General features: G+C 33.8%; 2 protein-coding genes across 2 annotated transcripts; both read right to left on the minus strand.

Annotated features, from left to right (window-relative positions):
- Positions 1-1,121: 1,121 nt before the first annotated feature.
- LOC114424100 lies at positions 1,122-3,508 on the minus strand. Its single transcript, XM_028390965.1, has 9 exons — positions 3,368-3,508; positions 3,019-3,286; positions 2,846-2,930; positions 2,592-2,719; positions 2,424-2,514; positions 2,195-2,348; positions 1,474-1,644; positions 1,305-1,364; positions 1,122-1,187 (listed from the first exon to the last, which is right to left on the minus strand). The coding sequence occupies exons 1-9, from the start codon at positions 3,506-3,508 to the stop codon at positions 1,122-1,124; spliced, it is 1,164 nt and encodes a 387-aa protein (XP_028246766.1).
- A 5,024-nt stretch (positions 3,509-8,532) lies between these two features.
- On the minus strand, positions 8,533-11,130 carry LOC114424326 (ubiquitin-conjugating enzyme E2-17 kDa-like). The gene is made up of 5 exons (XM_028391169.1): positions 10,978-11,130; positions 10,644-10,723; positions 9,647-9,774; positions 8,940-9,044; positions 8,533-8,863 (listed from the first exon to the last, which is right to left on the minus strand). Exons 2-5 carry the CDS (start codon positions 10,711-10,713, stop codon positions 8,720-8,722), a joined length of 447 nt encoding a protein of 148 aa, XP_028246970.1. The 5' UTR covers positions 10,714-10,723; positions 10,978-11,130; the 3' UTR covers positions 8,533-8,719.
- Positions 11,131-12,453: the final 1,323 nt, after the last annotated feature.

The following is a 12,453-nucleotide window of genomic DNA, read 5'->3' on the forward strand; positions in this document are numbered from 1 at the left end:
AAGGACTAACCGCCTGAGAACTTTGTCTTAACACATTGGAGGGTACATCCTTTGTGGTACAAGTAGAGGGTACATCTACTTAGGTTGTTGACTGAGAACAAGAGAGGGTACATCTCTTGTGGATCAGTTCTAGTGGAGAGTACATCCACTAGGTTGTTCAAAGAGAAAAAGGGAGGGTACATCCCTTGTGAATCTTTGCTTGTAAAGGACTTTACAAGGTTGAAAAGAAATCTCAAGGACCATAGGTCGATTGGGGACTGGATGTAGGCATGGGTTGTTGCTGAACCAGTATAAAAACTCTTGTGTATTTGTCTTCTTCTTCCCTACTCTTTTAATTTCCGCTGTGCACTTTAATTACCGCTTTTACTTTTGGTTAAGTTTCTTTTCTATTTTTTATTCTCTTAACAACATAGTAAAAGCCTAAGAAGAGTAAATTTTTAATTAGTAAAGGTCTTGTAATAATTAATTCAACCCCCCATCTTCTTAATTATTCTGAGGCCACTCGATCCAACATATTATGTTGTGCTTATAATGCTGTTTAAATTAGGCTAAGTTCAACAAGAGACATCTGCAAATGAAGCTTAGTTTAAATTATTCCAAACTCACGAGATATCGGTGTTGTTATGTTTGTCCTCAGCATAGAACACAAGAATAATTTCAAATAGAGAAAAATCCTAATTGCATCAAGTATCCCGGTGGAAGGACCCAACACTTTTACTTATTTGTTTTCACACTCAATTGTTCATGTTTACTATTTCTTTGATTACAATAGAATATATCTTTGTTTTCAATTCATTATACTTAATTCTTTTTACAAACAACGGTATTTTGAATGACGCTTTTTACAAACAACTGTATTTACTTGACGATCCGGTGCACTTGCCGGTAGATTTCGCACCCACACAAACAAGTAGTGTTCCTAGGGGCAGAACATCAATAAGCCAAAGAGGAGACTTCAATTACAACTTCCAAATAACAACCAAAATAAAAAAAAAGCCTGAACTACTTCTAAGCAACCAAATCTATTCAACTTGCTCATGTTTTCCTAATTTGTTAGACGATAGTTGAGCAAGTAAAATCTGTGAGCTTCTTGCTTCATCATCACATTCAGGAGATGGTTGTCACTTTGTTGGTGTTAAGGGGAGTCCAATAAGTGGATCATGATCTGCTGTTATAGAAATGGATTGCTGCATACAACAGACAACAATAATAAGCTTATTTCAAACTTGAAGTTGGTGCAGTTTTAAAATGAGATACAGAAAACAAAGATGACATTGCAAACTGAGGCACATTTTTTAACTTACAGATTCATGTTGGGCAGGATTATTGGAGTCAAGCATTGTAACATTGATCTTTGAACATGCCTGCATGAGACATTCATTGACACCAACACAATCCATGCAAAACAAATGAGCATATGCGTAACATGTAGATATGACAATAATCACTGAAATAAACTTCATGAAACAACACCTCAGCATCAGGCAACATGTCGAGCACATTGTTGATCAAACTTAAGTAACTTGAGCATTTCAGAACAGCTGAATTTTTATACTTTGGTTGGACCTTGATTTTAAAGGCAAGCACATTACCCAACAACTTATCAAGTGCTTTGGGTGATGCATTTAAATCCATATCATCATCCTTGAACAAAGATAATAAATTTGTGCATCAAACAGTTGTGATGATACCAGATAGCATAGAAATAAAAGATAATTTGAACATTCAAAAGTCATGTTTGATAATGCAGGGACCTACTGTTATTTTGAGACAATTGACTTCATTAGCTGATTGTCCAATCAATTCAGTGCATTCACGGTCTTAGAGCAGGAATCTTGTGCTTTTGTCTTTGTGATTGACCATCACCTCAACTCTATACCTGGAAACATATACAATAGTGTTAAAATGATGCATAAATCAAGGGAACAAAAATTGGAAAAGGGTTACAATGACCTAATCACAACTCAATCATTATGTTTGCCACATGCACATGTGAACGATTCTGTGTGTATATCAGTTTTCTTGTGGCATTGAATGCAAGCTGCATAACACCATGAATGATTGTCCATAACAATCCTCGTGATTGTGTCAACAGTAACACAAACAAATTCCTGGGAAAATAACATAGACATCACATTTTGCAGTAGGTGGTCAAGGATTGAATAAATAGCCAAAACATAAATAAGTTAATTACTTCACAAATGTTGTTTATCTCAGAAATGGTCTTTGCCTCAGACTTTGAAATATATGTTTCCTTTGATGATAATTGGGTAGAACCTGAAAGTTGAGAGCTCCCTTGGCCACGATGTGTCAAAACCGATCGGACCTCAATGCCCAATTTTGAAAGCCTACACATATAGAATCAATACCGAAGCCAAGAAAAATACAGTCAACATATGTTAAGTACGACATGAGGAAAATACCTCTGATTGAATTCTTGGATTTGGACTACCAGTTCATTAATAGCTAACTTCGAAGCCTTCAAAGAATTGCCAACTGATGGTGGATAGGATCCTGCATCAGTCAGAAACAGAAGCATCAGATGGCATATGATAAATAGAAGAACCAACAAACTTTATACGACAGTATACCCTGGCCTTCCTTAATTCTCGCATTGGTCAACAACACAATAATAGGGCTTTCACTCTCATGCTCATCTAAGTATTCCAAGAATTGAAGGCAATAATTGTCCCATATAATGCAAGACAACAATTGGTCACTGTTGGAAGCAAATGATGATATCAACATCAGTTAACAATAATACAATCATGCACATAACTTCACAAAGCAGGCAAATAAAACTAGCATAAACATGAATAAGGTATAGAACATATTGGACATTCACCTCAAGTCCCTAAGTTTAAAAACAACCCTTCTACTCCTTGATGAAACATGGTGAAAGACAACCTCATCAACCACACCAATGATGTCTAAAAAAAGGAGGAAAATTAAAAAATGGTATTTCAAAAAGCCTAATGTTGGTTCCAAAATCAGTCGTGAAAATCTAGCTGGACTCACCAACCAATAGACCAGGTTCAAACTGGCCATCAATGACATTGCTAAATTCTACAAATTTGTATCTTTTTAAAGGGAAACCATCCAATTCACACTGCCTAACAATGGTAACTCTAGTAAACGCCAATTTATATGTGTGATCACAAACTTTGTATTGGCCATCATTCTTGATGACCCTAAAATTATGCATGGCATAAGTACAATTTTCCTTCAAGTCTATTTTCCAAGTATTTAACTGGTCTTGCTTACAAATAGCATGGATTTCATCACCCTAAGCATGGGCAAAATATACAACTAACAGGTACAAAGGTAGACAAATGAAAAATAAAAAAAACACAAAATGAAAGCATACATTGGAGTCAACCATAACCATCTCAGCTTGTTCCAACTTGTCTGCCACCCCAACAAACCAAAGATCAGTTATCCTCACGGCAAGTCTAAGAGTTTCTTTTGATCCATCAATGGTCTTGATCTTGTCAGGAATATGCGCCATTAGACTGCACAAAACTTGAACAACAACACAACACTGGAATCATAGAACAATTACATAATATGACAACAACAACAAACACAATGTTGATTTTGGAAAACAACAATGATAATCGAAACAATAAATGAGATCATTGAGCTACAAAGAACAGTTTTGCTGAGCTGATTCTGCCTTTTTTTGGTCCTAGCTAAATGACAACCAACACCAACACCGAAAAGAAAGAACAATATATGGTATCTATGAGGCACAAAACATTTCAGGTATGTTGAATAACATCATACAAAGCAGGAGTGCAAAAAACTAGTCAGTAACCAAACATGCACAAATCTGAGGCAAAATTTAAGCCTGGGAATAACACCTTACCTATTTTGCAATTTCTTTGGCCCTGTCTAAATGACAACCAACACATACACCAAATAACATTAGGCAAGCCAGGGAGGGAAAAATAATTAACAACCAAACATGCATAAATATCATAAAACATTTGAGGCATGGTCATTATAGCTTACCTCGTATATTCTTCTGTCAAACACTGAACAACATCACAAAAATCATGTATGGAAAAAATTAGTCACTAGAAAGAAGCATGAAAAAAATAGAACAGAAAGAAACAAACTTGCCTTATGGATGCTTCTTCGTGCATCAGCTTTTGGCTCGCCTAAATGACAACCGACACATACACCAAATAACATTAGGCAAGCGAGGGAGGTAAAAAAATAGTTAACAACCAAACATGCATAAATATTAGAAAACATTTCAGGCATGGTCATTATAGCTTACCTTGTATATTCTTCTGTCAAACACTGAACAACAGCAGGGCCAAAAACAAAACAAAAAACTAACAAAATTGCCACAAACAAAGCAAAAAACGTTGATGTTTATGAACAACAACAGGAAAAAAATTCATAAGCAACCAAACATGCACAAAATGAAACAATATTCCAGTTCACCAAAATGAAACAACATTCCTTGTGAGACACAGTAAGCATGCATGAAACAAAAACTCGTGTGAGGAAAAACCACAAACAAAGCAAAAAACGTTGATGTTTGTGAACAACAAAAGGAAAAAAATCCATAAGCAACCAAACATGCACAAAATGAAACAATATTCCAGGTCACCAAAATGAAACAACATTCCTTGTGAGACATAGTAAACATGCATGAAACAAAAACTCATGTGATGAAAACCACAAACAGAGCAAAAAAAACTTTGATGTTTGTGAACAACAAAAAGAAAAAATCCACAAGCAACCAAACATGCACAAAATGAAACAATATTCCAGGTCACCAAACTGAAACAACATTCCTTGTGAGACACAGTAAGCATGCATGAAACAAAAACTCGTGCGTGCCTGAAGAAATCAATATGAAGAAAAAAAAGTGGAAAACTCTGAATAAAATGCATGAGAAGAGTAATGAAACACAAAATGGGAAACTTAAGTAGCAAGAAAACTTTAAGCAAAATGGAGGAAACAAAAGGAAAACCTCGTGTGGCAAACATAAAATGGAAAACCTCATCAACTGGAAAATCAACAGGAAACAACAAAAACTGAAAGTAAAGCTGGAAGAGACGGAGCACATGCAAAAATGAAGAAGAAAGAAAGCAAACGAAGGAAGCAGGTAGAAGTCAGTGAGGACATGATGCAAACGGAGGAAGCAGGTTTCAATTTGGTGAAGACATAACGAGAAAAGGCTAGAGAAGAAGGCACGTGGAGCAACCAATAGAGGGGGAAGTCTCACGGAAAAATGCCCAAAAAACCAACAAATGTGCCACGTGTCAACATGTAAAGGATGGGCATAATAGGAATCTCACAGGCATTCCTATTTATAAGACTTTATATAGACTATTACAATCGAAAGATAAGTGCTAACATTTTAATCCAAAAATAACTGAAATATGATACTTATCAATCAACTTCCCTTCCAACTCTGATTCCTGATTCATCTTCAACAAGCTCTACCAACTCTCCCTCCTCCGCAACCCCCACATTCCCCTCTTTTCCTCCCACCACATCATCAACGTGTCCCCTACCGTGACGGCGTCAAATCTGTTGGTTGACAAGGAAGGTGTTAGAGCCCCCTCGAAGATGTTGTGCAAGTCAATGTACGTGGGAGGAGGCTATGTCGTCACACTTGACTGTAGAGAGAGAGGGTTTGGTTGTGAAGGACTCAGCAGTGCTGCAAACTCTCAGTGAGTGTCTCCAAGACTTGGCAGAATGTGGGGCTGATAAAAAGAGATCGGAGGTTCTATGTGTGGTAGAGATTAATGGTGGAGTTGTCAGTCTAGGACCTTTTGGCTCGCTTCAATGTGACTGTATAGGTCTATGTTGTTGCAATCTTGTTCTTAAAAAGAATTGTTGCCATATTTATTTATTTATTTATGGGTTAAATTTGTTTTTTTTTTTTTTTTGTATTTTCTATCAAATCATTTCATATTCCTCCCGTTCTTGTTGGGGATGAAAGGCTAGAGGCATTTCTAGAACAATATTTGCTTATGAGAGTTTCTAAAATTTCAAAACTAAAATTAAAGTTAAAACCGAAAGTATTATACACAGATTTATATTTTACACTCACAATCAATTACATCCCTCTATTTGACACCTCATATAATAATGTTTTAATTAAATAAAAAATAATGAAAAATATAAACACACGTTTTGTTACACCACGTTCTCTGGTTTGTACTTGCTCCGTTGCCTCTTCCATTCTGATTCACTTACGCATATGTTAAAACGTTGTTTATTGTTTGGCATTAATCCCTTATGAAAGGTTGGGTAGTGAAGAAAAGGAAACAAAAGAAAAGTTCAGCAAATAAAATAATTGGTTGCTGAAGATGTAGGTGGAAGCGTGGAATTATGATTTATGGAAATAAGTTCAGCACATGTGGAAAGGAGCAAAAGGAAAGGGAACAATTCACCTGCGGAAGAATGGGACTACAGTTTGGGTGAGAATTAGAGGGATCGGAGGTGAGAGGTTTCAAGACATAAAATAATTTACGCGACCTCGTTATTGGATAAGATAAATTAAAGTAATTGTTATAAAAATTAATAATTTTATCATTTATTTATTTATATATATATATATATATATATATATAAATAATGAGTTATAATTTTAATTTTTTTTTCTACATGAATTAAACATAATATTAGAGAATTTATGACTCATATATATTATTTAATCATTATTTAATCAATTGAGCTAATTTATATTGATTAGATAATGTATATGAGTCGTAAATTCTCTAATATTATGTTCAACTCCTCTGAATAGAAAAAAAAAATTTAAACTCATAACTCGTTATATATATTCTCATATTTTATACAGTAAAAGTATTAAATTAAATACTTTATTTTTCAATCAAATTGTCAATATTATTCTTTAAAATGAATTTTAAATATTTAAATGTGATAATTTTTTATTACTACTTTTCAATCAAAAGCAATATAATTGTATTACTATTTTATTTTCATTATTATGTCTTGATTGTTTTATTTTATTTGTTATAAATCAAATTCTTCATGTCTAACCCAAATTATAATTATTTTGGTCTACAATATTTTAAACTTGTTTAAACCAGAGTCTTGTGAACTAGTCCCCCTAAACGCATTCAACATATATATTTTTTAGGGTTAATTATAAATTTGATTTTCTATTTATTCCCATTCACGAATTTGATTCCCATGTTAATTCATAAGTTTTTCATATTTTTTTTGCAATCTTTATTTTAATCCCCAATCCTAAATTTAGTGATTAACTATTAATTATTTAAGTTGAACACTGTAGTCCTTTATTGGAAGTTTTGTTTTTACCCAACAACTTTATTTGGATTCGACGTTCTTGCTCCTCCTCCTATTTCTTCCTTCGCATGGCTTCTTGCTTCTGTCTTTGCATCTCTTCATATCTTTCTTCCTTCCTTCTTTTTTCTCTAAAGCTTCCGTTCTCTGAGCTTCTTCAACCTTCCTTCGGTTCTCCTCAAGCATCCTTTCAGGATCTTCTTTCTCTTTACGGGCTTGCTCCTGCAGACCAACATAAATGCAATCATAAGGTTTCCCAATGGTTTCAGCCGTAGTCCTATGAAAATAAGCAAATATGCAGAAGTTCACTACAGTTCCAGCAACTGGAAGCGGAAATACATCATAGTCTGACTAGAACTGCCTTTTTTTTTTCTTTTCGTCGTTAAATGAAAACTCATAAACAAGGTAAAGTGATTTACAGGGGAACTAATAAACTTTTAATAAAAACACCACATGTGATGTTCATTGTTCAACATAAATAATTAGCAGTTTTAAATTAAGGGTTAGGACTAAAATTATCGGAGTGCAAAAAAAAGTAAAATAAAAAATTGAATTAGTAAATTAAATTACAGAAAATCAAATTTCATGAGCTAAGAGAATCAAATTTTTAATTAAGCCTATTTTTAAAAATACCACCGCTCACACGAACAAACCACGCATCACATAACTCACTAATCTATAATATTAGTTTATTCTATCATTGCCTAATACTACACGACAAAATCTTGTGTCTTTTTGGTGTAACGTGCCAGAGTCCTAAATACTTCTTATAATATACTCCTACACTCAAATCACAGACTGAAACCAATAATGGTCGGAAAAGAGCTTCAAGATGCTGGACCAAAAAGCTAGACATAGATGGGGTTAACTTTTCAGATTTTCCGGAACATTTAAAAGGAGTAAATTACAATGACACCTACTGAAATTTTTGTACCTACTGAAATTTTTGTAGAAAATATATTACTTTTCTTTTTATCTTATAATAATGACCTCCCTTATAAGAATAAGAGGTGTAATGTTTTTTAAACTTGGAGGGTGTGTATAACATATAAAGGAATGTCATTGTAATGTTTTTTAAATAATTAAAAAAATTGTGTAGAGATTAAACAAGTAGGAATATTTTGTATAATCTGACAAAATCTCAGTATAATTTGCCATATAAAAGAATTGTGAAATAGAAGGTTCACAAATATAGAGAAAACCATATGCATTTAAATGCAAAATATTTAGTGACGTCCATCCATAAACTAATAAACTTTATATAGAACCATCTTGTTTTTCCAATATTTAAGTTCAAAAAGGCTATGCATAACGCAAGAGTACAGTATCATATTTGTTTAAACCAATTCAACACTATTTATTTGCTACTACGGTAGAGAATAATAAGCAAAAGTATATTGCAGGTCAACTATTGACTTTAGCCCATGGAATATTTTTGAGTCCATGATCGAGCAGTGGCCTCATACTTGGCTCTGTCAGTCTTATACATGTGAGCAATCTCGGGCACCAGAGGATCATCTGGGTTGGGATCTGTCAGCAGAGAGCATATAGACAGGAGGACCTACAAAGTTTTAACATTTTAAGTATCCATTACAAGAAAAATTTAAAAATAAAAATAATAATCATCATCAGATTACCTTAGATATTGTGAGGGCAGGGCTCCATTGCTCTTTGAGGATGTCAAGGCAGATACTTCCATTACTGTTGATGTTAGGGTGAAAAACCTTTGTGCAGAATGAAACCTTAACAAAATGATAATAAATGTCATACAAAGCATTCCCACAACGTGTAATTTATGAGCAAACTCCAATGCAATTGCTTATGTTGGTTCTTAAAATCAAGCAACTTGAAAATAACATTGGAGCAAACAAGTTCTTGTAGAAGTTATTTATCTCTATAGTCCTTGAATATTCTCCACTCACCAACAAGCCGTTTGTATGCACAGTAATCTTAGGTTCAAGTTGTGATAACTGAAAATGATTCTAAACATAGAAAAAAGATATAACATGACAAGTTCACAATAAATTGTTCAATCCACTAAAGTTGAGAATGCATTGACTTTAAGGAGTTCTTTATTAATTTCAATACACCATTAGTCATTTAACAAAACAAGCTTCGATTTACTAAATCCCCCATCTATCAATAGATTCCCATTGTCTTATGCAGCAGCTTAAAGTGAAATTTACAACACTTCAATGCAAAAAATATAATAAAAGAATTCTGTAAAGATACTGGTACAAAAAAATATCATAGTTAACACAAAAGAAAGCTGTCCCATAAAGAGTGTCCATAGATATAATTAGACAGTGCATAAGTTTGAATAAAGTAAGAGTTTTCATTTTACCTTGGGTGGTTTGAAAGGATAATCAGGAGGAAAGTGAATTGACACAAGAAATACACCTCCAGCAAATGGACTATCTGCAGGACCCATAATTGTAGCTTGCCAATGGAACATGTCATCAGCCACTGGGCCTGAATATAAAAAAATCAATTATTCATGCACTGATTGAACAGAGAACAGTTCGATGGTTCAAACAGGTTTTAAGCAAACGAATGACATCATTTTATTATTTTCACCGAAAAACTAAAATAAAAATCAACTACACGTTCACCCCACCTCTAAATTTCCAAATTTTTTATTTTCCTAAACAGCAAGAGTCTAGGTACCCACACACTATTGTTCGGCATATCCTATAGTCTTGAACGAGTTATTGTGATAACTAGCAACAAACAGTTGTTTCATAGTAGTTAAATATTAAAATAATTCATTCCACACAAACACACCAACATAAACATACAGCCACAACAAAGTAATTAAAAAAAAAGTTTGCCAAACATTCAAAAGATTTTAAAGTTAAAATAAAATTAAAGGATGTAACTAAGTCCATCACAACACAATACCAACCAACATTGTATTATTCGGGGTTTAAATTGCGGTCGCAGTTTCCTTATATTCCTTGATATTACTTGAAATTGCAAACAAATACAGCCGATACAATTGCAATTATGACGGTTAACACCCAAAAACCCTGATCTTGTTGTCGAAATTACAGCTGAGAAGACCTTTTTTTAAGACCTTGGTGCAGTGAGTGACCATGATTTCAACAACAATGTCAAGGTTTTTGGGCCCACCGCAATCACAATTGCTGATAATAACAAAATCACAACCAGAGGTCCAGATGTGATAGTTCAAATTGTAATTTAAAACCTTGGTCTATTCATTTGGTCAGAAATAACATTTTCAATAAAAAAAACTACATTTTGAATCATACAACGTAAAATTATTAATTGCGTAATTGAAGGACAGGAACAAAAAGCCAAAAATGAACAAAGAAACATACCAGCACTGCATGACGTAGGAGGATCTTTCTGCAGGTCCTTCAATTCCTTGTTGATTCGTTTGGATGCCATCTGATCAAGGCTGTTCACACATTCACAATTATTTATTCATACAAAAACACTTATATATACACCAACATTTAAGTATCTATGCACTCAGAGATATTATTATTTATCAGCATTATAACAATTACATGCAATATGTATTGGATATATATCATACGGCATACGAAGTATAATTTTCTTTTAATGAAAATTGATAATGGGATAGGCATGACTTTCAATAAGAAGCGAAGAGGAGTGAGAGAAAGAGAGGATTGAATTTGATTCACCGACCTTGTGTTAGGGTTTGGGGTTTGAGCGTGTGTTGGTTCGTTCGGTGGTGAAATTTGAAGGAGGAAAATAGTAGAGGCAGTGGACGCGTGCGTGCAAGGGGAAGCAATTTAGAGCTGAAAAGAGTCCCGATAATTTAGAGAACCGCACAGTAACCGACAACCACTTGAAAATCGCCTACGTGGCTTTTTATATTAATTTCTACTTGATATAATTTTTTAAGAAAAAGCTTTAAGGCAATGATAGGGTAAAAAAGCGTTCATAATTGTGCTACACTGCTACTAATCTGAAAAGAGGAACATAGTGGATTTTGTCCACCATCGAGGATTTTGTCCACTTTCTCTTCACCGTCGCTGGCGTCACAATTTCCGCACCCGCGCTTGATATGAATGGGTCTAGAGAAATCAAATATGATTGAAGATTTAGATATTATCTTTTTATATTGTTTAGTTATATTTTTTATTTTTTAAAAATATTAAATTGTGTCATATGATTGGTATTCTTTGTACATTCCTATTTAATATGGTATACACGGTCAAGTTTTAAATATTGGTTGCGGTGGTTTTGTTGTGGGTTTCGTTGAATTTGTTAATATCATGGTAAATTGTGGATAAATACGGCTGATATGGTTCCAATACTGTTAAAAAACTGAGATTGCATCCTAAATCACGGTCACCAACCAATATTGAAAACCTTGTACACTGTGTGTAAGAAATTAACAATGGAAAATATGAATTTTATGTTTATTTCTTAATTTTGGTAAAATGACAGTAGTGACAGAATTGCACCTATCATCATGGACGCCTTTGCCCTTCCAGTCTAAGGCACCAAAACTCGCGTCAGTCCCCATTTTTTTCAAATTTCTGAATTCCATTCATCTGCTATTGCAGTATTATGCCTTGGATATCACTTACTTCAAGTCCTCTCTTGATTCACACTTGTTGGATTTGCAGTGGAACAAGTATTGGGTGAATATGTTGTTGTTCCTCTGTTGGGCAATAGAGATTATGTTACTAGACAAATCTCTTATTTATGCACTCTTTTTGTTTCAGTATATTTTTTTGGTTTTGGTTAATTTATTAAGTTAACTCTTTTCTTTTAGTTGCTTGTGTCTTATAGTTTGTGTAATTAAATTTTTTATTTTAGTTATCATGTTACCAGGAAACTTGATGTAATCTTACCTCATAAGGGCATTGGATAGAAGACTCCGAGAAGATTGAGTTAGAGATGTAAGAGAAAGCCCTAAGATTCTCATGAGGTAGATTTTGGGTTCATGGGTTAAGTATGAACTCACTTATCTTTATACATATTAGATTAAGGTTTCATTATTTTGGGGTCTTATATTTAGGACTTCATAATATATATAAGGTATCTTAGAAATGTAGAATTTTTCAGTCCTTGTATTTTAAGGCACCTAGACTAGTTTTTGTATTAAGAGTAATTTTATAATTTCACATGCATTAAGTGAATATTTGATGT

The sequence above is a fragment of the Glycine soja genome, chromosome 8, assembly GCF_004193775.1.
Source record: "Glycine soja cultivar W05 chromosome 8, ASM419377v2, whole genome shotgun sequence".
NCBI lineage: Eukaryota > Viridiplantae > Streptophyta > Magnoliopsida > Fabales > Fabaceae > Glycine > Glycine soja.